The 20,735-nt window shown below is 44.3% G+C and overlaps 3 protein-coding genes across 9 annotated transcripts in view; 1 reads left to right on the forward strand and 2 right to left on the reverse strand.

Moving 5' to 3' along the window:
- Window positions 1-119: 119 nt before the first annotated feature.
- Window positions 120-4,526, reverse strand: LOC147246803 (uncharacterized). The gene is made up of 2 exons (XM_086182590.1): window positions 4,271-4,526; window positions 120-2,736 (listed from the first exon to the last, which is right to left on the reverse strand). Exons 1-2 carry the CDS (start codon window positions 4,319-4,321, stop codon window positions 2,449-2,451), a joined length of 339 nt encoding a protein of 112 aa, XP_086038716.1. The 5' UTR covers window positions 4,322-4,526; the 3' UTR covers window positions 120-2,448.
- Window positions 4,527-6,022: 1,496 nt separating this feature from the next.
- erich1 (glutamate rich 1) lies at window positions 6,023-19,994 on the reverse strand. 3 transcript variants are annotated; one of them, XM_086181614.1, is made up of 8 exons: window positions 19,182-19,994; window positions 18,819-18,918; window positions 16,332-16,450; window positions 11,916-12,041; window positions 11,606-11,752; window positions 9,089-9,454; window positions 7,834-8,028; window positions 6,023-6,617 (listed from the first exon to the last, which is right to left on the reverse strand). In XM_086181614.1, the coding sequence occupies exons 5-8, from the start codon at window positions 11,739-11,741 to the stop codon at window positions 6,511-6,513; spliced, it is 804 nt and encodes a 267-aa protein (XP_086037740.1). In that variant the 5' UTR covers window positions 11,742-11,752; window positions 11,916-12,041; window positions 16,332-16,450; window positions 18,819-18,918; window positions 19,182-19,994; the 3' UTR covers window positions 6,023-6,510. The 3 variants fall into 3 exon arrangements, with proteins under 3 accessions (XP_086037740.1, XP_086037741.1, XP_086037739.1); XM_086181615.1 differs by lacking the exon at window positions 16,332-16,450; XM_086181613.1 differs by lacking the exons at window positions 16,332-16,450; window positions 18,819-18,918; window positions 19,182-19,994 and adding an exon at window positions 12,376-12,780 and having other exon boundaries at window positions 6,024-6,617.
- The window catches only part of dlgap2a (discs, large (Drosophila) homolog-associated protein 2a), a 162,384-nt gene continuing 154,839 nt past the window's right edge, over window positions 13,191-20,735 (forward strand). For 3 of the 5 annotated variants that reach the window (XM_086181605.1, XM_086181607.1, XM_086181608.1), the window contains exon 1: window positions 19,300-19,684. Coding sequence is in view for 2 of the 5 variants with exons in the window: in XM_086181612.1 (XP_086037738.1) it covers window positions 13,287-13,304 (18 nt within the window). In the remaining 3 variants the exon portion in view is untranslated. Of the gene's footprint in view, window positions 13,305-19,299; window positions 19,685-20,735 lie in introns of those variants that run through there. The other 2 variants (XM_086181612.1, XM_086181606.1) reach the window with 1 other exon arrangement.

Raw genomic sequence — 20,735 nt, forward strand, 5'->3', positions numbered from 1 at the left:
ATTCGACACGTCTGAATTATTAACTCAAATCAAAGATTTATTCATTTATTCTTGGTATTAAAAGGACAAATTCGTAGCAAAACCAAGTACAGAAATAACCAGAGCCACAGGCAACAGCGGAGCAGCATGTTTTCTAAATGCTTTTTATTTCACAAATCTCCTCCAACATCTCTTCATTAAATAATAACGATAATGCTAACAGAGCAAATCTTTCATCGACTGGGCACAGTTAAGAGTCAAGTTTGCGCACAATGACTGAAGAGACAGGATGACGGGTGAATATTGCACTTTGAAATATCCCCTGAAGATTCCGCTTTTCTGAGCAAACATGTTTTAAGACGTTCCCTTTACTCAGAGGGTGGTCTCATCAGCAATTCCCCCCCTGCAAAAAAATCGAATGGAACTCTCTGATTGAGATCAATAGGTCCCCCTCTCTTCTTCTGTGGTGCACCGCGGAAGAAGAGAGGAAGAATCAGTCAGAACCAGCCAGGTGCATTACACAGCCTCAAACCCCTGCCCCGATTGATTTCACCCTCAGGGTACTGCAATGCCCAAACATGTCCATGCAACACTTCAATCCCAGCGTGAAAAATACTTTCAGAGAAGGATGTGAGATGAGCAGGCGGAGAGGACGTCCCTGAGACGGATCTATTATTGCGATGGAGTTTTTAAAAGCTTCATTGTGCCCTCTATTTTTCAGCTGAACACACATTGTTATTTTGAGGCCATTACAACCCCATTATGAAATTGTTTACTGGTGTCAGTCCCTGTCCAGTGTAAGATGACCAATTATTCACTGTCTGATGCCAGTTGGAACCATTAGCCCCTCTGCTGAGTGGATTACAGCTATTCTATTTGTGACCTATTGCAGTAGCCCTCTTGAGGTCTGGAGCCCTAAAAATTCCCAACCTGCTCACGACTAGCCGCAGGTCTAATTTGGCATACGCGCAGGTATCGCTCTTTAACCATGAACAAAACAGGACCCTATCTGGCTGCCCTGGAAGTGACACAGCACTCAACTGTCCCACCAGAACACTGAAGTACCCAAAGTCCTTCTGTGTCCTGCAGAGAGACAGAAGAATAAAGACAGGAGGACCCGGTGCTCCCCGTAAGGCACAGCACACATTCTCAACCACACTCAGTGTCTCGCCACTCTGTGAGTCCCTTTCCATGGATAAATGCTTGGTGTTAGAAACACCAATCCTCACATACGAGTCCATGTAAGACAAATGGCGGACATTGCAGGGGGAATGGTACAGAGTTGAGATGCACAGGGACTGTTTGCCTCTCATGGTGATTCTAATACCAGATTAGGTAAATGAGTGTATGTGATTTTCCACCTGCGTTAATCCCTTCAGAGGGCAGAGGCTTATCTTGGAGGAATCACCGCTCTAGCGTGCGTGACTGCCGCCATCACTGTGTCGGTCAGGTAGGTACACATTCAGCTGGGCTCTCTTGTTTACATTCCTTCGTAAAAACACGTTGAAATATGGTTCCTAACCCCCGCCAAAACAAAACACCTTTACTTCCTACGTTCCTCCTCGTCCTGAACCAAACTCTTGAAGAATTTAACTGCTGAAAACACCCGCAGTGGGGCACAGATTGACTCAATCTGTGCCTTTCGCCGCCGTCTCCTGATTGACAGTTTGAGACCGACCACCGTAGCAAACCCAGGCTTCGTTGAGATGGATGGCACCTGCTACCCCTCAGAGGAAATCAATTAGAATCATGGGCAGGGATGCGCTGCTTACACATGGCTGTCTGCTCGGGGAGGTGAGGGCATGGAGAGAATTTTGCCAACCATCTGTGTGTAAAGGGCCGCTGCCAAGCATCAGTCCCTTTTTGCACATGGCTACAAAACAATGTCTCCAAATTATACATGTTCACTCATTCAAGCTACAATCAGTAACCGCATTCAGGAAGTTCCAGCCTCATTACATTCATCAAATCATTTAAATTGCTCAGTGCCCACACATTGCATATATTAGAGACGAACTGATCCAGTCCAGAAGGGTCTAAGTCGCACCAGCTACACAATTCCACAGGACTCAAAGACAAAACATCCAGTTTCCTACAGCACATGCACAGGTAGAGGTCATTCAGGTATCCACACTTGCACGTCACCAGAGAGCACATGGGCCACATTTATTCAATGGGCCAGCATAGCTGCAATCTTCAACATGCTGAAGAGTAGTTACTGAAACTCAACCTGTGAAAGAGGCTAAAATATACCACATCAAGAACCTATACTGATCAAATTCAACCGAGAATCTTTAGTCACCCAGCAGAGAGCCTTCGCTAACCTAAGAATGCTTATACACAATCGAGAATCAGAACTAACTTAGACCCAGCCAAGAACTTTACCAACCTATATGTCTACGCTCTATATGCACCCATGAATCTACGCCCAAACAAGAACCTATACCCAACCAAAAATCGCTGTTAATTCTAAGGGAATTTGTGGCCCACAGAGGTGGTGCATGGGATCTCCTGGCAGGCACTGGCCCAGGTGGTGGGATCTGCCAAGGGGATCCTGTGGGCGGCTGAGCTCATCCTGCTGGCGTCGGTGTGCGTGCCAACCGACTGAAGCACACGAGTGGAGGGACGGTGGTAGAGGGCCAGCTGCCTGGAGCTGTAGCCACACATCCCGATCCCCACAGCCCCCAACAGCATCGCCGCACCAGGCATGGTCTTCACAGCTGGAGGTTCCGCAGACATGCTATGGTAGGCCTGGGTCTGGCAGGAAGAGAAAGTTAAATCTCACTAGAGAAATGTTAGATTTAGTATTGGTAGACAAATTGTGACAACACAAAATCCCAAATATAAAAAACAAACAAAACAGTGAGACATCAGCGACCCATCCAGGGTGAACCCTGCCTCTCGCCCCATGTCAGCTGGGACAGGCTCCAGCCCCCCCCATGGCTCTTAACGGATAAGTGGTATAGAAAATGGGAAGATGGATGGACAGTTAGACACCAGCTTCAGGTTTAGGGAGCCAGCCCATGAGGACAGTAACGTCTGCAGCCCCTTTTCCAAAACTATTGTGTGCATCAAATGAGCCACGATGAGCCCACCTCAGCCCTGTCCAGGCCTCCCACAATCCACTAGAGATTAAAAACCCATCTTCTCTCATTTACCACATTGTGGTTTGTCCCTTCTGACAAACAAAAAGCGTGTCTATTTTGCGTCACGGGTAATTTCCTCCGTGAACCTTTAACAATAATAAAGAGCACAGAGGAACAAATGATAGAAACTTCATATTCTCTAATGGAGCTGTGTCTCAGGCAGTTAAAAAGCCATTCCTGTTGCTCACTCACCCAATTCCCATTTCCATTTCCAATGCAATGGACTGTCACAGGCTTGGGTTTCTCCATTGTTTGTGGCACCGCAAAAAGCCGATTATGTGTTGGAGGCTCAAATAAAAGGCAACCTACTATCACTGAAAAAAGTAGCTTGGGAAGAACTTGTATCTGTGGATGGCGAGCATATAATAAATACTGTATTCCATCATCTTGATGCAATTGAACTTGTAGGGACACGACTGCATAACAGCAGCAAAAGTTCGGCAAAGCAAACCTGCACTATGCATAATGCACCAAATATTCAATCTGACCTTTACATCCAAGATATTAAGACGCTTTTCCTTTTTCTTTTTTTAAATAAATTTGAAAGTCTTTAATCCAAACAAGCTGCTGGATGCAAATTAATTGCAGGCTCAATCTACCAGTGGTGGGACTATTGCATAACCCCATCGACAATAATACGCAATTACAATATGCAAATTAACCCTCAAATGCATGTAAACTGTGTACCAGCTCTATTCTTTTTTTCTTTTGGAGGACTTTAAAACGCTGCCCGTCAATAAGGGACTCATTTAAATAAAAAAAAAAAAAAGAAAGGTCTTTCAGTTCATCAGTGACAGCAAAGGAAATTGTGGAAGCAGGCGGCTCCAATCACACATCAGGGGTAGAAGCAGCTCTACAGTGGAGACCTTTCTCGGTCCCTGCTTTCTACTTAAACCAGGTGTTAACCCTCAGAAACTAAATGCTTCCGTCTGTGCTTGAATGAAAAAGAAAAATCGCAGCACATGAAAAAAAAATGCTTTACTTCTTCGCTTCCTAACTTCTTGCACAAAACCTTTCAACTGTTTGCCGGTGTAGCAAAGTCACTGACAGTGGAAACCAGTTCACTCCCCCTCTCCACTGATCGGCTTATTCTGATTTTATGAACATTCAACCTCACAAAACAATGAATCTCTTCACAAACTCACCTGCAGAAGCCGGATGTAGCCGGGGGTCAATCTTGGGAGTCTGAAAAACATTTTTTTTTTTTTTTGCAGCTTTACGTTTCCTGTCAATTCAGGAATGTGTTCAGGGCTGACAGGTGTCACTCTCTCAAGCTCCCCTCCTGGGACCCCCAGGACGGGAAGCCCACTGACAGACGGTCTGTCCGGGTGCTTGTGGATGCCTCCACCTGCGCTCAGCTATTTGGCTCAGGGGCGGACTGTTGCACCCTTATAACATCTCCTCCCTGCCTTTATATAACAGGCTGGCTGTAGTTGGTGAGTCTAAGGGGATTACAGGACTTGGCACACCCGGACAAAGAAGTCAGCCTGAACGGAGGGAAGGATGGATGGAGTGTAAAATCGGATGACACTTTAAAAAACAGAAATGATTTGTGGGATCATTTTTTAAATGTTTCAAAACACTGTTGTTAAAAATATATTTGCACTGATTTTCTGCAGCATTTTCACTGGTGGAGGAGCAGATTACTTGAGTAGACTGTATGCATATTAATGAACTCTTAAAGCAATTCTGTTTATGTGGTCACACTTAAATAGATGGAATAAAGACGATCATAATATTCTCCACATCTTTTCACCAGCCAAATCCATTTCTCTTCATCAGTGTAAAAAGTGAATCTAGATATGGAAACTTCAGAATGTATAAAGACTTTCTTGTATGTGTCCATTCTTTTCTATTTTTATAAAATGTACAAAATTAATCATCCAGGTTAAGTGCATTAGTTCCTGTGTCAGTGATTCCAGACATCAGCAGGTCTTTTTATGGTCCTGTACAAACGAGGCTAAATGTTTGGGATTCAGAACCCTTAATACTGTCACATTAGCCTCCGTTGTGTCTGTTCTCATTAGAGTGGCTCTTCTGGGAAGGTCAGCAAACTGTAACTTAACAATGGTTGAATCTTAAAGCACCATGATGTAGCTTCGCTTCGCTGCTTGTTTTGCTGTCTGACAGGGATGATGCACAACATGCTCTCAGCATCAACATGCTAATTTGCGACGGCGGAATGTCAAGTCAAATGTCTGAGTAAAGGTCATCACAACTTTTGGTGCAATTCGTGGTGGTAAATGTTGATGTATTCCATCTGGTAAGCTCAATGGAAACACTGACCTGCTAGCAACGCTAGGAGAAGTCAGGAGAGTATAGTACATCCTGCCATGAATGCTCGTCTACAGTTTCAAAGCAACTACAAGTAACTTTTACGACCAACTTGAAGCCAAAAAGTACCGTTAAAGGAATTATAACTTGAAAAACAAGTAATCCCTTGAACAACCACAACAGGCTTAGCCGTGAGCCCATGAGCTTCTCTGAGCGTTTGGTAGCCCTTAATTAATCACCTTTTTGTCAGGTGCATTTTCCAGTTCTGAGCAGACGACGCTGAAGCTCCTGCTCGGGTCATCACAATGCCACTTCCCAGCCGTGATAATTCTCTGCCCTTGTCATGAACTCACACCTTGGCAACATGCTTTGGGTAAATGTATTAAAATAGATTACATGGGCTACAGGCTCCCTGGGTGGTGGTGCTTCCTAATGTCCCACAACATCAGATGGCTGCTATATCGAGCCGCCAGTTAGATTACGTGACGTCCTTGTGGAGCTCAAGTTAGAGCATTAGTGATATTTCTGAATCAGTTACTCACATTAGTGATAGCAGCAGACATATTAGCTCTACTGCCTCCCTGAAGACGATCGCTCCCAGCTGCTCAGTCAGACGCAGTACATTTAAAAAGGCATGTGGAATAGCAAGTTTTTGATTTGAAATTGATTTGCAGCCAGTCGAGCTAATTGAGGAGCCATTAGGTGAACTGTCTGGTTTGAAATGTCACACATCAGCATACAGGAGTTCGAACAGTGCTGACATTTGCTTTGCTGGTCATTAGATAAGCAAGAAGAGTGTAGTTTTAATAGCAATTAAATATACATTTGAAGTCTACAACAATCAAGCAAACAGGGAGGTAAGTAACAGCTTGACACTTCAGTCTTGTACCTGGTGGGTGGAAGGATTCGCCCTGCTCAGACTTGACTGGCTTTGTTTTTATCTTGAACAATATGAGGCATAAAAAAGGATTAGATGACAGCAAAAAAAAAAAAAAAAAAAAAATTATACAGCAATATCAAATGTTCTATACATAAAACGCATCAAGAATATTCCCGTCTGGAAGCATGGTGGGTATAATCCCTCAGTAGCATCTCAGTCTCTGTGCGACTGTCAGTCTCGCGGGTGTGTTATAGAGAGCTCCGTCTTCTTGTCTCCCTGCATGGGAAGAATGTCTGTGATCCAGTATTGGAAAAGTGAAACGACTGCAGCCGCTTCCTCTAAAAATACAAAGACAGACACAGAAACATTTCAGCGACTGACAACACAATCGCACAGGAGCTCTCACAGTTCTCACCAAAGAGACTTATTTCCTGTCATACTGGGGCCTAATACAGAAAACGCTGCAGCCGGATGTTCCTCCTACCTCCCTGCATGTAGACATTCATCCTCCTCACTTCATATTTTTCACTATTTTATCTTTAAAAAGGTAGAATTTAACTTAATCTATCCACAACATAAAATGGACACTGTAAAAGACCAGGCACTGCCATCTATCAGAGGAACTCCAGGCTGCAGAAAAATATGCTCAAAGGAAATCTGCTTTAGACTCGCTGAAGTCACCTGACTGCTGCAAAGATCGACAGAGCGAGGATTAAAAAGCACACCTCTTCACAATTACGCGCATTAGTTGTATGAATGTGGATTAAATTGAACTGCAGATTGTAAAACGCTAACATGGCAATGATGAGCAAACAGAGTGTACAAACTCGGAATTTCATTCAGTACGAGTTCATTCTGTGCTGCTTTGATACGATCTGCTGCTGGAGTTGCATTTGAAAACAGTGAATTGAAGCATGAGTCATACAGCAAGAAGTGCGTGGACGATGGGGGGTGGAAAGCTCTCAAGCAGTTGTGGTGCAGGTGCACAGAGAAGATAGGAACTACTACAGTGAGAGCCATCCTGACGACACAGACTAGTGTTAGCTCATGATTCTCTACCTTTCGCTCTCTCTTTTACACACACACACACAAACCTGAGCATGCTCATGACAAGTCCCTGCTGATCCTATTATGCAGCTAGGTATCCAATCACGCAAATGCACAAACAAAAACACGCACACACACACACACACTGGTGAAAGCGTGTCTAGGGGATGGAGAATGTTTTGGCTGTTACCAGATTTAAGGGAAGACAAACACGTTGGAACATGTAGGTGAACTCATGGTGGAGGTCACCTGTGTGGGAGCGGTAATGTGGACAGGACCAGCTCTGGTGTTCAGGGCAGGTATGTACAGGTGAAGGCTGATGAGGGCAAGTTAGGGCAGGTGAACTATAAAGTATTTGAGGGACGGTAGCAGCAGAGGCAAGCACAGGCAGACAGGGGCAAGTACTAACCTGCAGGGACAGTGAGGACAAGAACGGGCCTGAGTGCTTGTCTGGGCTCCACCATGTTTTTCTCTAATATCCCTCAACAACCTGTGACCATCACTGACCTGCCAACATGTGGGTGCTGCTGCCCAGCTCCTCCAGTGCCTTTGCTAATCCGTCAGTCTCCTTCTGTTGAACCAGAGCTTTGAGACTGTAAAGCTGCTCAAGGAGAGAGGTGGGTCGGCTTCGGCTGGAGATGTCGCTCAGAAGGTCATCCAGCGTCTCAGGGAGGTGAGCAAGCTTCTCTGCTTGCATCGAGGCTGAAGGAGCACAGAAGATTCATCAACGCTGACAACATCAGTAGAATACATGTGTAGTAGGACTGTGCAATATTCACCGTTTGTTAGCGGTCTCGCTCATTTAGAGGTCTGCATTAGCAGCTACACAGGAGAATCTGTAGCTCTAGTTTAGCAGTGACTCAATATTCATCACACACTGCAGCTTCAGAAACCCTTTCTATTGCCAAGTTGATTGAAAAGTGAAATATCCACATCTTGACGAGGAACATGACTTAATGCACCGCCAACAGTCAGCAGTGTGTTTTCAGGTTGACCATCTGTCTCAACTTTGTTAACCCAATTTTTCAACAGCTCCTTGAAGGAACGTCTTCACATTTGGCACAAACGTCCACTGGGCCTCAAGGATGAGCTGAAGAAATGTTGGGCAGGTTGGAGGTCACGATCACCTCACATGATTGTGATAACACAGGGACACCTGAGGGAATTTTTTCCACTTAAAAAAAAACAAACGTCCTCTGACACTCCAGTATGAATTAAGAGGATTTTGCTGATCAAAGGTCAATGTGACGAGCACACTTTGTTGGGACGCAAACCGGAATGTACCATTTCCTTACATTTTGAATTTTGTAACTTCTGTCAGGTTCCTTTCAAAAAAGTGCTAACTCTGTCAATCAAAGATGTTGCCATGATTACCACTCCAGTCTAGAAAGGATGCCCTGAAATTCCTAGAAATGACGTCTTCATCATATTACTGCTGCTATGATTTGAATGACTTTACTGTTTTTGTTGGAACTTTCACACCATGTCTCAAAAGAGCATAAATGTGAGGTGGGCAGCGTGCGTGCAGTGAACTCTGCTCATTTGTTCTCATTAAAATTTGGACCCCATTTGTCAGCATTTATTCATGTTTTTGAAAATTGCATCGATTCGCTTTGAGAATCATAGCATCTAAAATGGATAAAAACAGCATTTTCTGTTGTAGGTGTTAATTTTCAATACACTATCACTGCTTGAGGAGCACCGCAGCAGGTGTAATACAGTCAAGACAGTATTCTGAAGTCCACCTGGGCTCACTACTCACAGTCTGATACGTAGATGTCCATTGTGGTCCTGAGGAAGTCTGACACCTCAGCAGCCCTTCTCTCGTCACCATCTCTTTGGTAGGTGAACTCCAGGGCAGAAGCCCGGGCCCTCACACCCATGGAGAGCAGCTTCTCTTTGTGTCGTTTCTTCTTTAGCTTCCTCTTCTTGTTACTGCTAATACGCTCCCTTCCCTCGTCCACATGCGCCCCACTCTGACCCGAACTGGACTCCCTCAAAGCAACGGTTCCATTTTCTCCGGAATCACCATGAGAGGTCCGCTTCATCTTACGTTTTCTCCTCCTCTTTCTTCTTTTCTGTTCCTCTGCTTCTTCATCTTGGTCACTGCACTCTTGTACGCTCACCTCTGTGGGAAAGAGGACAATTAATTATCAATCAATTACAATCTCCATGTGCACTCCAATTTAAGGAAATTATTCCTGAAAAAGGTGCGAGATGCCTCAAGTCAAACTGACGCCATTAGGTTTGCATCAGCTTATTCCACTAAACAGGTAAACTGTCTTTTGTTCCGCTGAATGCACTCTAATCAGATCCACAAGTTAAACAGAATAAAAGACAAAACCTTTATCATGCACCTTTCAATTTCCACGCGCATTTATTTTGAATTCAGCACCTCTTTTTTAAGATGAAATATAAAGCTCTCTCTCTCTCTCTGGCTTATTCAGCTTCATAAACCTAACAAAGAATAAGGCAGCAGAGTGTCATGCTGCTGTGGCTGTTAGCTCCCTCTCAACCTCGTCACACATACCGTCTCCTTAACAACCCAAGAGGCCTTGAGATGTCAAATTAACCAGCTTCACTCTAGCATACTGCAGCTGGGAAAGTGGCAGAGGCGACAGAACTGTGAAGCAAATGAATCATGGACAATAGGGATGACGAACAAATGACACCAAATACCTTTATGAGCATCATTTGGATGAAAGGTGTAACACAACAGTGCAGCTCTGTCTTGTCTCGTCTTATCTGCAACAGTCATGTGATCCTAACCAGAACGTGAACAAATATCTGCTATTCAAAGTAAGAAGTTATGACCTTTAGAAGAATATAATATCAATGTTTTGCTCAGTAAAATGCACCAACTCACAGCTAATGAGAAGGAATTGAGTATTAATGAAATGGGAAATACAGATTGTGTTATGACTTAGGACACCGATGGGTGATAGTCTCTTCCTCCAACTGCACCCTTGAACAAGACCACCAGAAAAATAACAAATGGACCCCATTTCTCACTCCTTGACAACACCACCACAACACTGGAGATGATTTTAGAAGAGTTATGGTTCCAAGTTTGGCTATCTGAGAGTGTGGGGACTGAGCTGGAACAGTGAGAATGACAGAATGTGTATGGTGATACAGTCGCTCTGGTTGGTAGTTCAATACAACCACTTTTACTGACTCCTAATCGTCACTCCATCGTTGCAATTTATCGTTGGGGGCATTTTAGGACGATGAGTGCAATTAATCAAACTTAACCTCATCATGTATTCTAGAAGGATGTAGTCTTAGCCAGATCATCTCTTCCAGTTCACTGAGGTAAAGCGAAAGAATGTAGGAGGTCTGCATTAAGGGAGATGAGGAGTACATAGAGGTGTGTAATGAGCCAAGACTGTAATTAAAAATCTGATCTTTCTGCTGGTTCATAGGAGGATGAGGCACAAAGAGAGCGTAGAAAATATAAACTATTTTTTAAAGTGCAGATACTTTATTCAGCCCTGAAGGGATGGAGAGGCTGCTGCAGCACTCGAAGGAGAACGGGGGGCTTGATATGCTGCTTAAGCACCGTTCTTGCCTTCGCTCCCCCACCCACACAATTTTTTTCTACCAGTCCAGGGAATCGTACCGGTAACTGTGTGGTAACAAGGTGTGAAAGTAACTTCAGGTCATGGCTGCATCAGTCAACCTGACGACACGTCACACATCACAGGTTTAAGGGACAAATAAAACAGAGGCATCTCTCCTCTTGGGTCAGGCAGGAACTACTTTCTTTTAACCGAACTACACCCCTTCCTGTCTACATGCAACTGGTCACAACAAGGCTGGCTGGTTATCTCGAGTAAACAGGCCGTGGTTATGCTGAAGATACATCATTGTGGAGTTTTCACATATATTTCTAAGCTACTAGTCAGGTGCTGTCCACTCGCATCGACTCGGCACATCTCCACGGCCAATTTCTGTGACTCAAGATGATATAAACAACACGACACGCATGAGAAAAGTATATCTTCTTGGATTCAGGGTAAACTGTCCCTTTGAGGACATTTCATTAAACATTCAACACACAGAATAAATGAAAACAAAATCACCCAGGCTCAAACACCATCTGCTGCATTTAAGTTCTCTTTACTTTTGGAACACAATTGATTATCCCAGCATGTTTCTTTTAACCATTGTAGCAGAGAGTGCTTTTCATATAAAAGACAGCCAACCTGCTGTAAATCCCTCCTAGCTTTATGGTGCACAGCCCAAGTCCATAAATGTGAGATTATGATCTTCTTACCAGCTGGGTCCTCCGCACTATTTATGTTGTCTTGCTGAAAAAGTGTGACAGATTTCACTGAATCTGCGTTGTAGTCTGCTGGAGGGGGTAGAACCGTGTACAACCGCCTTCCTAGATTGGCTGCACTTCCTGTCATCCCTGCATCTCCTGAGAAAATACAATGCAAATAAAAGAGCCGACAGGAGTCCCAAAAGAACAAGAAAAAAAAGAAAGAAATGCAAATTAAATCAAATAGTCAGGAAAGTCATTTTCCCCCAGACACTGTGCTCAGGCTTGCAAAGTTCCACTGGGGATCCCAAAGAGATTTTACCTTTAGCAGCTTTTCTTTTCACAAGTTTTTTTTGGGCCACGTTCTCTGGAATGCATGGTGGGCTGGGGTCCTTCTCCGATTTAGGAGCTGCAGGGTAAAGCTTCTGGATCACCTTTGATTGGAAAACTAAATGACGCCACACACAGTTGACAGACAGATATAACATACATCCTGTTAATGGTTGATAAAATAATAAGCGGTTGCTGACAGATGCCCTGAAGTTTTACTGTTTTATCACTATCACTCGTATACATCGGAATTTAAAGAATGCTGGGGTTTTAAATGTATTTAAAGCGTGTAGCTAGTTTGACAGTGGAGCACGTGCATTTGTTTACAACACCGCTAGCAACCCCTAACGCGAGACTTAGCCGGCTAGCTGAGCTAGCTAGCTGTTAACAATACAATAAAACTCGCTCCTCCGCATGACATCGATCATAATAACAAAGTTGGCAATGCTCACCTTCATTCCTGTGTGTCATACCAGCGGATATTCCTTACTGAAGGCGAAGGAAACGAAAACTTCACTGTGACGTGTGGTTACATTAGCAGTGGTAGCTAACTGACTGAGTTAGCCTGCTTATAAGTTACAATTTAATATTAGCGTTACTACGCATCTAAATCACCTCACATCTGCACGTAAGATTTAGGGTTCCGCGTTATTAACATTAGCCGAAGATACGGTTCAAGTGTCTTTAAAAGAGCAAGTTAACTCTGCGTGTCTGAGCTCTGTCAGCTCTCTCCAACTCTCTCCCGACGGTCTCACTTGTAGAGGAGCCCACAGCAGTGCGAGTGTTGCTATCAGCCCAAACTCCATTCAAAATATTATCGTTTTTATATAGGCGTCGTTATTAAATAAATTATACGACTCGTATACCATTAATGAAAGCAAAGCTTGGCTAAGTCAACCGTAGTCCTACATTCGGCCTACAAAGCAATCAGGTTTATAAATTTTGCATTATTATATGGCACTAATTTTGATTTTTGCTGTATGTTATGATGAAGACTGAAACAGATTACTCTAGACGTGGGACCCCGTGTGTAAATTTCTGATTTTATTCTTATATTATTTATTTTCAAAGCCAACTCATATTTTCAGTTCAAGGGGCCAACCTGCCCTCACGAAGTGTGATGGATGTACTAGACTAGAGCGCCCCATGTGTTTGAAGGTTGTAATAACAGCGACGTGGAGCGTGCGCACACCGAGCCAGCTGAAGAAAGGGGGGGGGGGGGGGGGGGCGAGATGTGAATACTAAACGGGCACCTCATGGCTCGGCATCAACACCGGGCTGAGTTAAGATTTGCGCAAGCCCCAAACTTGGCTTGGGACTTCAACATGTAAACGAGCTTTGTAGGAGGAGGATCCACCCTAGAATGTCAGCTCTGAAGAAGGTAAATTCCCCACTCACTCTCATATTCATCCATCTACCCACATTTTACTTTGAAATGTACAGGATTCAAACATTGCATACATCTCTTCATTTATACAGTAAATCAGGTGTGCAGGTAGTTATGGAAATTGGTGTGTTTAAGCTGTTTGGAGGCAGTGTTCTTTTTTTTTTTTCACTTGTGAAACGTAATCAGAGATTGGACTGCTGGCTCTCTTCCAATATAAAATACCAGTATGCAAATGTCTTAATTCATTGTTAGTGTTCCTCATAAGCCAAATCGAATGGGTTTTGCATAATTGTTGCATGCATACTGACTGCTTTCTTTCTTGCATTAATCGCTGAGGAGCAGGCTTGGGAGATTTCAGGCTACAAAACGCCCTCTTAGCACAAGGTTAACTTGTTAAAAAGATGTTATGTCAGGTTGGATTGGCCCCAGCCTCCTTCTGTTGTGCACTCTCACAAAATGCTGTATGTGCCATGCCCACTGTAGTCTCTGTGGGTGGATGAGCTTCACTGACTGTGTCTGACTGAGCCCAAGCCCTTGGCAATCCTGAATAAGAGTGAAGCTCCATGCAGCTTAACAAAAGAGGACATTGGATGAGTTGTGGGGTTTTGTAGGAATCAAGAAAACTCGTGTAAATGTGTTACATAACACCTTGCAGTGAGCGAGGTATTGAGCAGCATACTCCACAAGCGCACTGATTGATCAAGAAGTGAGATTCCTGTGAATGGGCGCTCAATAGGAATCAAGTCCCTATTGTACTTTCAGAGATAGTTAACACCCAGAGTGAGCAGAGACCTTGTCATCACTGTCATCCACTCGCTGACATGTCCTGCTGCTTGACATGCAGTGCTGTTGCATGTTTCGGTGTCTCAGATCCGATAGATTTCCACGATGGAGCAGCACAAAAAGAAAGGAAGTTGTATAGAATGGCTGCTTCAGCACTGCTGCTAAATTCACCGGTATAAAAAAAAAAAAAAAAATACATGGTACTCAGCACATGCTGTGACTGACAAAGTGCTCGCTGCCAGCACTTAAATCGTCAGACATCATAATCACAGAGGCACTAAAAATAGGGGACTGCATTCACGGTGATGCGGCTCAATATGGTTATTGTTGTTTTCCTGTCATGGCTCGTAGTTTTACTGTGATATATTTTGATTCACACTGCTCAATAGTACAAAGCCTTTTTATTTTTGGCTGAAGTGGTCAGCCAGCCTTTCCACAGTGACATGCAGTAAGTGAGTGACGCACACTTCCTCGTCTTGCAGGGTGCTCCTCGTCTTGCAGGGTGCTCTGTGCAGCTGTCCATACATTCAAACTCCATTTTCTGCTATCAGTGACAACAAGCATGTTTAATTCTGTTCTTGGTCCTCGGAAAGAGTCACATGTTCATTCATTTTGCAGCTGTTAAGAGTTGCTACGGAAGAGGAGCAGTTGGGAGCACAGGTAATTACTATGAATCAGGATGATGGAGAGCAACTTTGTGGATTTATTTGAAAAATCTGTGTGTGTATATATATATATATATATATATATACACATACATACACACACACATGGATGTTGTTCCATGAGAGGCAAACTGTGGGTGGACAGGTGCCAGATGGCAGGTGAGAAATACGCGTCACCTCTGAAAGTCCTTATGTGACTTTGAAATAAATGACGTGTCAGTCGCCAGCTAGCAGGGTCCACCTTTCACCTCTGCCACAATACCGCCTCTGTTTTCTTTCAATAAAAGCCCGATGATTCATATGAAATTAAGAATTCTTTCACCCTCCAACCAGGCACTTTTTTTTTTTGCAACAAAGAGAAGAGAATCTGATTAAAAGCCAACATTTATGTAGAAACGAATGGCTGACACAAAAATAATAGCTGACACCATTTAGCCCAAAATATGCTCTGGGATTGAAGGCGGCGTGTTTCAGAATGTGTCCAACATTGCTGCCACTTACTTGCCCACACTAGCGTAGTCTGTAAGTCGTCAATGGGTAGCTTGTGTGGATGATTTGACAGTGACACAATAAGGCTCTCATAATCTGTTTGAAGATGCACCGCAAGGCTGAAAGTCTACATTTATGTGTGCGGTGATGTCATTCCGGTCCACAGGGGAGGACATCAGCGGCAAATGTAGACTCGTCAGACTGAAAGTAAATGTTTAAACATTTAGCAAGCGCTTGTCTTATTCACTTCCCATGACAAATGTGTTTCTGCTTTCTACTCATCTTTTTATCCTTCTGCTTTCTCACTTCAACACTTTGTATTACCTTCCCCACCAGTGCATTTGGCTCCTTTTTATCTCTCTCTGGCTCTCTGCTCCCTACGTCTGTGGCTTCAACAGAGGGATGCAGCTTTACGGTTCTCATAAACTCAGCAGTCAGTATTGTATGCACAATTTGTATGTCTTTGAAGCCGAAGTCATTATAGTTTGGCTTTGGTGGGCAAAGGTCTGCCTTGCAGGTTGGTGTCAGTGTGCCTGCCTCGTTACTGTGCAATAGTTGCCTCATAGCACCACACTGGTGCTGCTTCTTCGATCTGTGCTGTTCATGAGGCTCTGAACTTTGGTTGTGGCACTTTTGAACCACGCCATCATGTCATCGATGGGGTTGCTGCACAACAGGTAACAGAAGCCACATGCCTACGCGGAGCTAGTAACTATGACCTGGCAAGACTGTGATGGCCCAGATATGAGACTAGAACAAAAACCCAATCACATTTCATTAGACTAGATATTCTCCATGGGACCGGAGCAACTGAAACCCAAGAGTGAGGCGTCATCTTGGTTCACGTGTCGAGCATTTTTAATTTGCTGCTGAGAACCTGACACGAGGTTTCGGGACAAATTATTTTTGGTGAGAATGTGCGGAAGAGTTCAAAATAAGGTTCACAAAAGGGGTATAGAACCTGTTCCTCTGCTGGAAGGAAAGGCCTAAGAGTGAGGCGCGAGCTGGCATACTTTTATGGTTCCTCTGCTCTAATTGAACAGTTTTAAATAGTAACAGTTGGATGCCGGTGTGTAATGTTTACCTCAGTCACAGATCAGTACATTCTCATCATAACAGCAGCAGCTGTCCCTTGAAAGTGGCTGCAGCAGATGGTTTTCAGCGGCTCTTTGTCAGGTGCACTGTATGTCTTTGAACCACTGCCTGGAAACAAAGGTAAATCATCTCATGCTACATGAGGATTTATAAATATGTCCCCTCAGGCTCACTGCTTTCTGTTTGAGATTTGATCTTAATGCAAGTGCAGGACCTCTAGAGAAACCTGTAAGGTTCCAAGTGTTCTTGAGGTCTCCGTCACATAATACCATTATGCTGTTGGCGAACAGCCCAGCTCATTTACAACCCAGTCTTTACCAGAGCCTTCAAACCGAGCAACAAATTTAAATATATTGGCCAAATAAAATCACTCATTTTAATGAAAGATTATCTAGCAGCAGAATTTTTTTTACTGGGGCAGGAATGAGAGATGTCACTGATCTACTGTAGCGCCCCAATCAAACTCATGTGGTTCAGCAGTTTGCAGGAATACCAAATTTTGTGTGACTTTGCAGTAAAACTCTGGAATCTGTGCTCCTTTGACTGAAAGAGTATTGTGTTGAATGGCATTGCTGCTTGTCTGAGAGCTCAGTGTGACATCCCTGCTGTGGGAGAGACATTTATACACTGATTATTAAGTTTGCTGCAAGGGAGCAGTAAATGCTCCGATTCTCGGAAACCCAAAACAGCGGGGAGGGGACTATGACGTGGCTTAAGATATTAAGCAGTTAAGTGATACGCACAGATTTCCAGAGAAGTTTGAAGATCGTCTTAGGGGATGATTATGGCGGTTGTTATGTCTGCTCTCCTCAGTGTGGTGTATTATTTCCAATGTTCTGTCAAACACTTGTCTGGGGAAACAGCTGACTCACTCCTTCACTCTTCCAGTTTAGCATCTATGTCCTCAATTCTTCCAACGTCACTCTAATGAGCCACGAAGCCCAGTGAGGCCCCAAGTGTGGGCTGTGGCCACCTGCTGGGGGATGAAGGAACTGCAGATGGGCTGCATGGGGTCCAAAAAAGTTTTGGCTTCTGCATTTCTGGCCGTAAGTAGAGAGCATCTGTTAGTTTTGTGTTTCAACAGAATCCTGATTAAAAGTTTGCATGGCAGCAGACATCTTGACGTCCGCCTCAACCTGCACTTTACAGATGCCCCTCCTGCATCCATGCAGGATCATCACATGGAGCCTCTCAGTTCCCCACGTCCCTTCATTTCCTCACAGCCCTGGGTAGGAATCAGGAAGCTGGATATGTACAGCTGCAGCTTAAATTATGCATGATTGATGACACTGTGTCAGAAGTGTTGATTGAACTTTGGGGGGATTTTGAGAACTCTGGCATTGCTCAGTTGAACTGCATTATATTGAAAGGCGTTTGTGATTCATCTACTTGTCTATGCCTCTACATTTCAAGGCTCGGCTGGATCAGAGGGGCACAGACAGTGTTTTAGGCAGACAGGAAGCTGTTGATGAAAAGCACTGGAGTGAATCCACTTCCCGTCCATCCTCTCACATCTCCGTTAGCTCAAGAGGAGTTGCACTCCAGCTCTCTGCAGCAGGCGGCAAGATATCCGATTATACGGTGCCACTTGTGATAATTACCTGCAGCAGCAGTGATAGTGTTGACAGTGTAGTGAGCGTGCGTGTCCCTTTATGTTCAAATGCTCATGGATCCCTAACTTAGAGCTCACTGCCTCCGCCTGACTATTGTGCTGCAAGCGTGCCAAGAACCACCATCAGGGAACTACTGGGCTCATCTTCTGCAGCCTCTTAGTCCACCCTCTCTTTGAAAGAGTAATGAAGACAATTTTTAGGCAGGCAGCTGCGTTGCGTTTTATATCCAACTTAAAGAGAGACGAACACCTCATTTTTTTTGGGGGGGGGGGGGAGCAAACACAGAATGGACAGCTGCTGAGACAGAGAGTGTTGAATTTGACCATAATGCGTTACAGTTGCTGGTTATTCCTTTATTTCTCACCCGTCTTCGGTTTACGTTACGTTTGTTTGGTTGAAAAGTTTGGCCAGGTTTGATTTTACATGGATGTTCGATACTGAGTTTGAGAAAAGCATTTGTGTCCCAGTCTGACCGGTTTTGAGGCGGTGACACTAAAATCAAGGACAAATTCAGGAGCTTCAAAAGACCTGCAAACATCTCACACTGGTCACTTCTGGGAGAAACACTAGAAGTTCAAAAACAACCCAATCAACACTCATTTCGTTGAGTCGTTTGATGTTGTAGAACAGCGAGCATGGGTTCCGTGCATGAGTTAAATTAAGGCGTCTATTTCTGATCGCCACTCTCCGGTCTCACGGGGCAGCAACCGTCGGCACACAGGAAACAACGCAATCTCCCAGACAAATGGACTTCTCGGGGAAAGTAATCAGTGCTCTTATATCAGCTCCCTGTCTCCTCCACAGGCCTTTCATATCAGGGAGAACAGAAGTTTCTTCGTGGGTTCAAAAGGTGTGTGACTCACCTGTGTTTCTTCATCTGGGTTAATAAGGATGCATTTGGCTGTTTTCCCTCTTCATCCTCATCTGCCTCCAGAGGAACTGGGTAGACTTCTAAGTTAATTACTGTTATAAAAAAAAAAAAGAGTGTAAGACTTAGAGTTTGATATGATGCTTTTGAAAAACACAAATTAAAATGATCCCTTTTCATGAGTGATTGTGATTTGGCGCTGCATAAATGAAACTGACTTGACTTAATCATAGTATGTTTTCCGTGAAACAACGTACAGCTTCATTAAATGAACCATGGATGTTTTCATATCCCCCTCATGCCAATCTACTGATATACAGTACAAAGCTCAGCAAAAGCGTGGTGCAACCAGAGTTACCGTAGACTTCCCGCCGGTGTGATCCCTGAGCCTGAGAGGGCCGGGGCCTCTCCACCTCCGCTGACGTCAGAGCCGTCAGGTACGGGCGTCTCCCGCGTACACTCCGAGGATGTGTGACGTGACTGTGACTTCAGCCCCGGACCGTCATCGGAACTCGGTGTGTAGGAGGAGCCGCTTGTTTTTCGCGTCCATACAAAGATGTCCAAACAAGCGTGTGTTCTGCTCACGTCGTTTACGTCATTCATCACTTGTTTGAGCTCCGGTCCGAGGCCCGGTGGTTGGCGACCACTGCACTGCAGCGCGCAGATTGCAAACAGGTGTTGGGGAGCAGATGACGCGTGGATGCTGACGCATGCGCATTAAAAAAGAAGCGGGATTCCGTTTGAACTTTTTAATGCACGAGTGAAAAGAAAAAATGTTCACAAACGCCCCGCGTGGAGTATCAAGTCAAGTCTGAAGTCAGTGAGTGCGACTGGAGTCCAAGTCCCCACGTCTGGTGGAAGGTAGGAAACACTTGAAAACTGTAGTTATATAAATGTTTAAATATAAGTAAACATAAACAATAACGGGCAGTATGTGTTCGTGTAGCCCCCCTGCCGCAGTCCCTGAAGGTTCTAGGCATCAAGGCCCCCCATGTCCCACTGTGCCTTGGGCCTTGTTAAATTTAGTCCATGACTTTTAGTCTCTAGGCTTTGGTTTTGGATCATAAACTTTTTGTTGATCTCTTGAGTTCCTCGTCAGCCTGCTGTTCCTCCCCCCTGTCATATGTTTGGTCTAACTCTGTTTAAGTTAGTTCCTAGTCTATCTTTTTGGAAATAACATCCCCATTTCCCGCCTTTTCTGCGCACTCACCTGTGTCTGGTAAGCCACACCTTCTTCCTCGCGTCTCTTGTCCAAACAGCCCCTTCCGTGCCAACCCCCTTCTCCCACGTGTTTCAAGCGTTGTCCATTTTGTATTTTGCGTTGTATTTTACCTGTTTTTTCCTCTCCTCTTTCTGATTTAGTGAGTAGTTTTTCTTGTTGTGCTCTTTAAAAATGTCCAGCTCACGAGTTCCCGCCTGCCTCTCCATCTCTCTGTGTTTGGGTCCTCCAGTCTTTACAGCTGGGGGCTCCAGTGGCAGTCTCCTGATTCCTTATCACCCGGTGTCCTGTGGGTCTGAGTCTCGGGTTTTATTTTGACCACGTAACTTCCCCGACATTCACAGACCGTCTCTGAGCACCTATTAATTCTTGTGACTAATGTGACTGTGATAGAAATGGCAAAATGTCAAGATGAACCAGTTGGTTTTGATAAATTCGATTGGATTTAATATTATCTGGGTTATTTATGTCACGTATGGTTGATCTTGAAGTCAGCCTAATCTGAAAACGGGATTTAATTAATCCCGCGACTACTCAATTCAATTAATCCCACGAGAAACAAAGTTACGGGTCTGTGGGGTTGACTTTGTGTGTTTTATAAATCTGAGTTCTTAAATTGTGGAGACATAAATCCTCTGTTACTGAAGCAGACAATCAAACGGTGGCCTGATGCATTGACGTTTGTGAAATGAG

Source organism: Aulostomus chinensis, chromosome 17 (genome assembly GCF_037954235.1).
Source record: "Aulostomus chinensis isolate RoL2024-O1b breed Wild chromosome 17, RoL_Achi_v1.0, whole genome shotgun sequence".
NCBI lineage: Eukaryota > Metazoa > Chordata > Actinopteri > Syngnathiformes > Aulostomidae > Aulostomus > Aulostomus chinensis.

What these genes read in the sequence shown, in the direction of transcription:
- LOC147246803 (XM_086182590.1), bottom strand. Translation starts at nt 4,321, where the DNA reads ATGTTTTTCAGACTCCCAAGATTGACCCCCGGCTACATCCGGCTTCTG. An exon ending in GCTACATCCGGCTTCTGCAG is followed by an intron (nt 2,737 to 4,270) that starts GTGAGTTTGTGA and finishes TCTTCCTGCCAG; the next exon opens with ACCCAGGCCTACCATAGCAT.
- erich1 (XM_086181613.1), bottom strand. An exon ending in TAGTGCGGAGGACCCAGCTG is followed by an intron (nt 9,455 to 11,605) that starts GTAAGAAGATCA and finishes TCTTTCCCACAG; the next exon opens with AGGTGAGCGTACAAGAGTGC. An exon ending in CAGCACCCACATGTTGGCAG is followed by an intron (nt 6,618 to 7,833) that starts GTCAGTGATGGT and finishes TTGTATTTTTAG; the next exon opens with AGGAAGCGGCTGCAGTCGTT.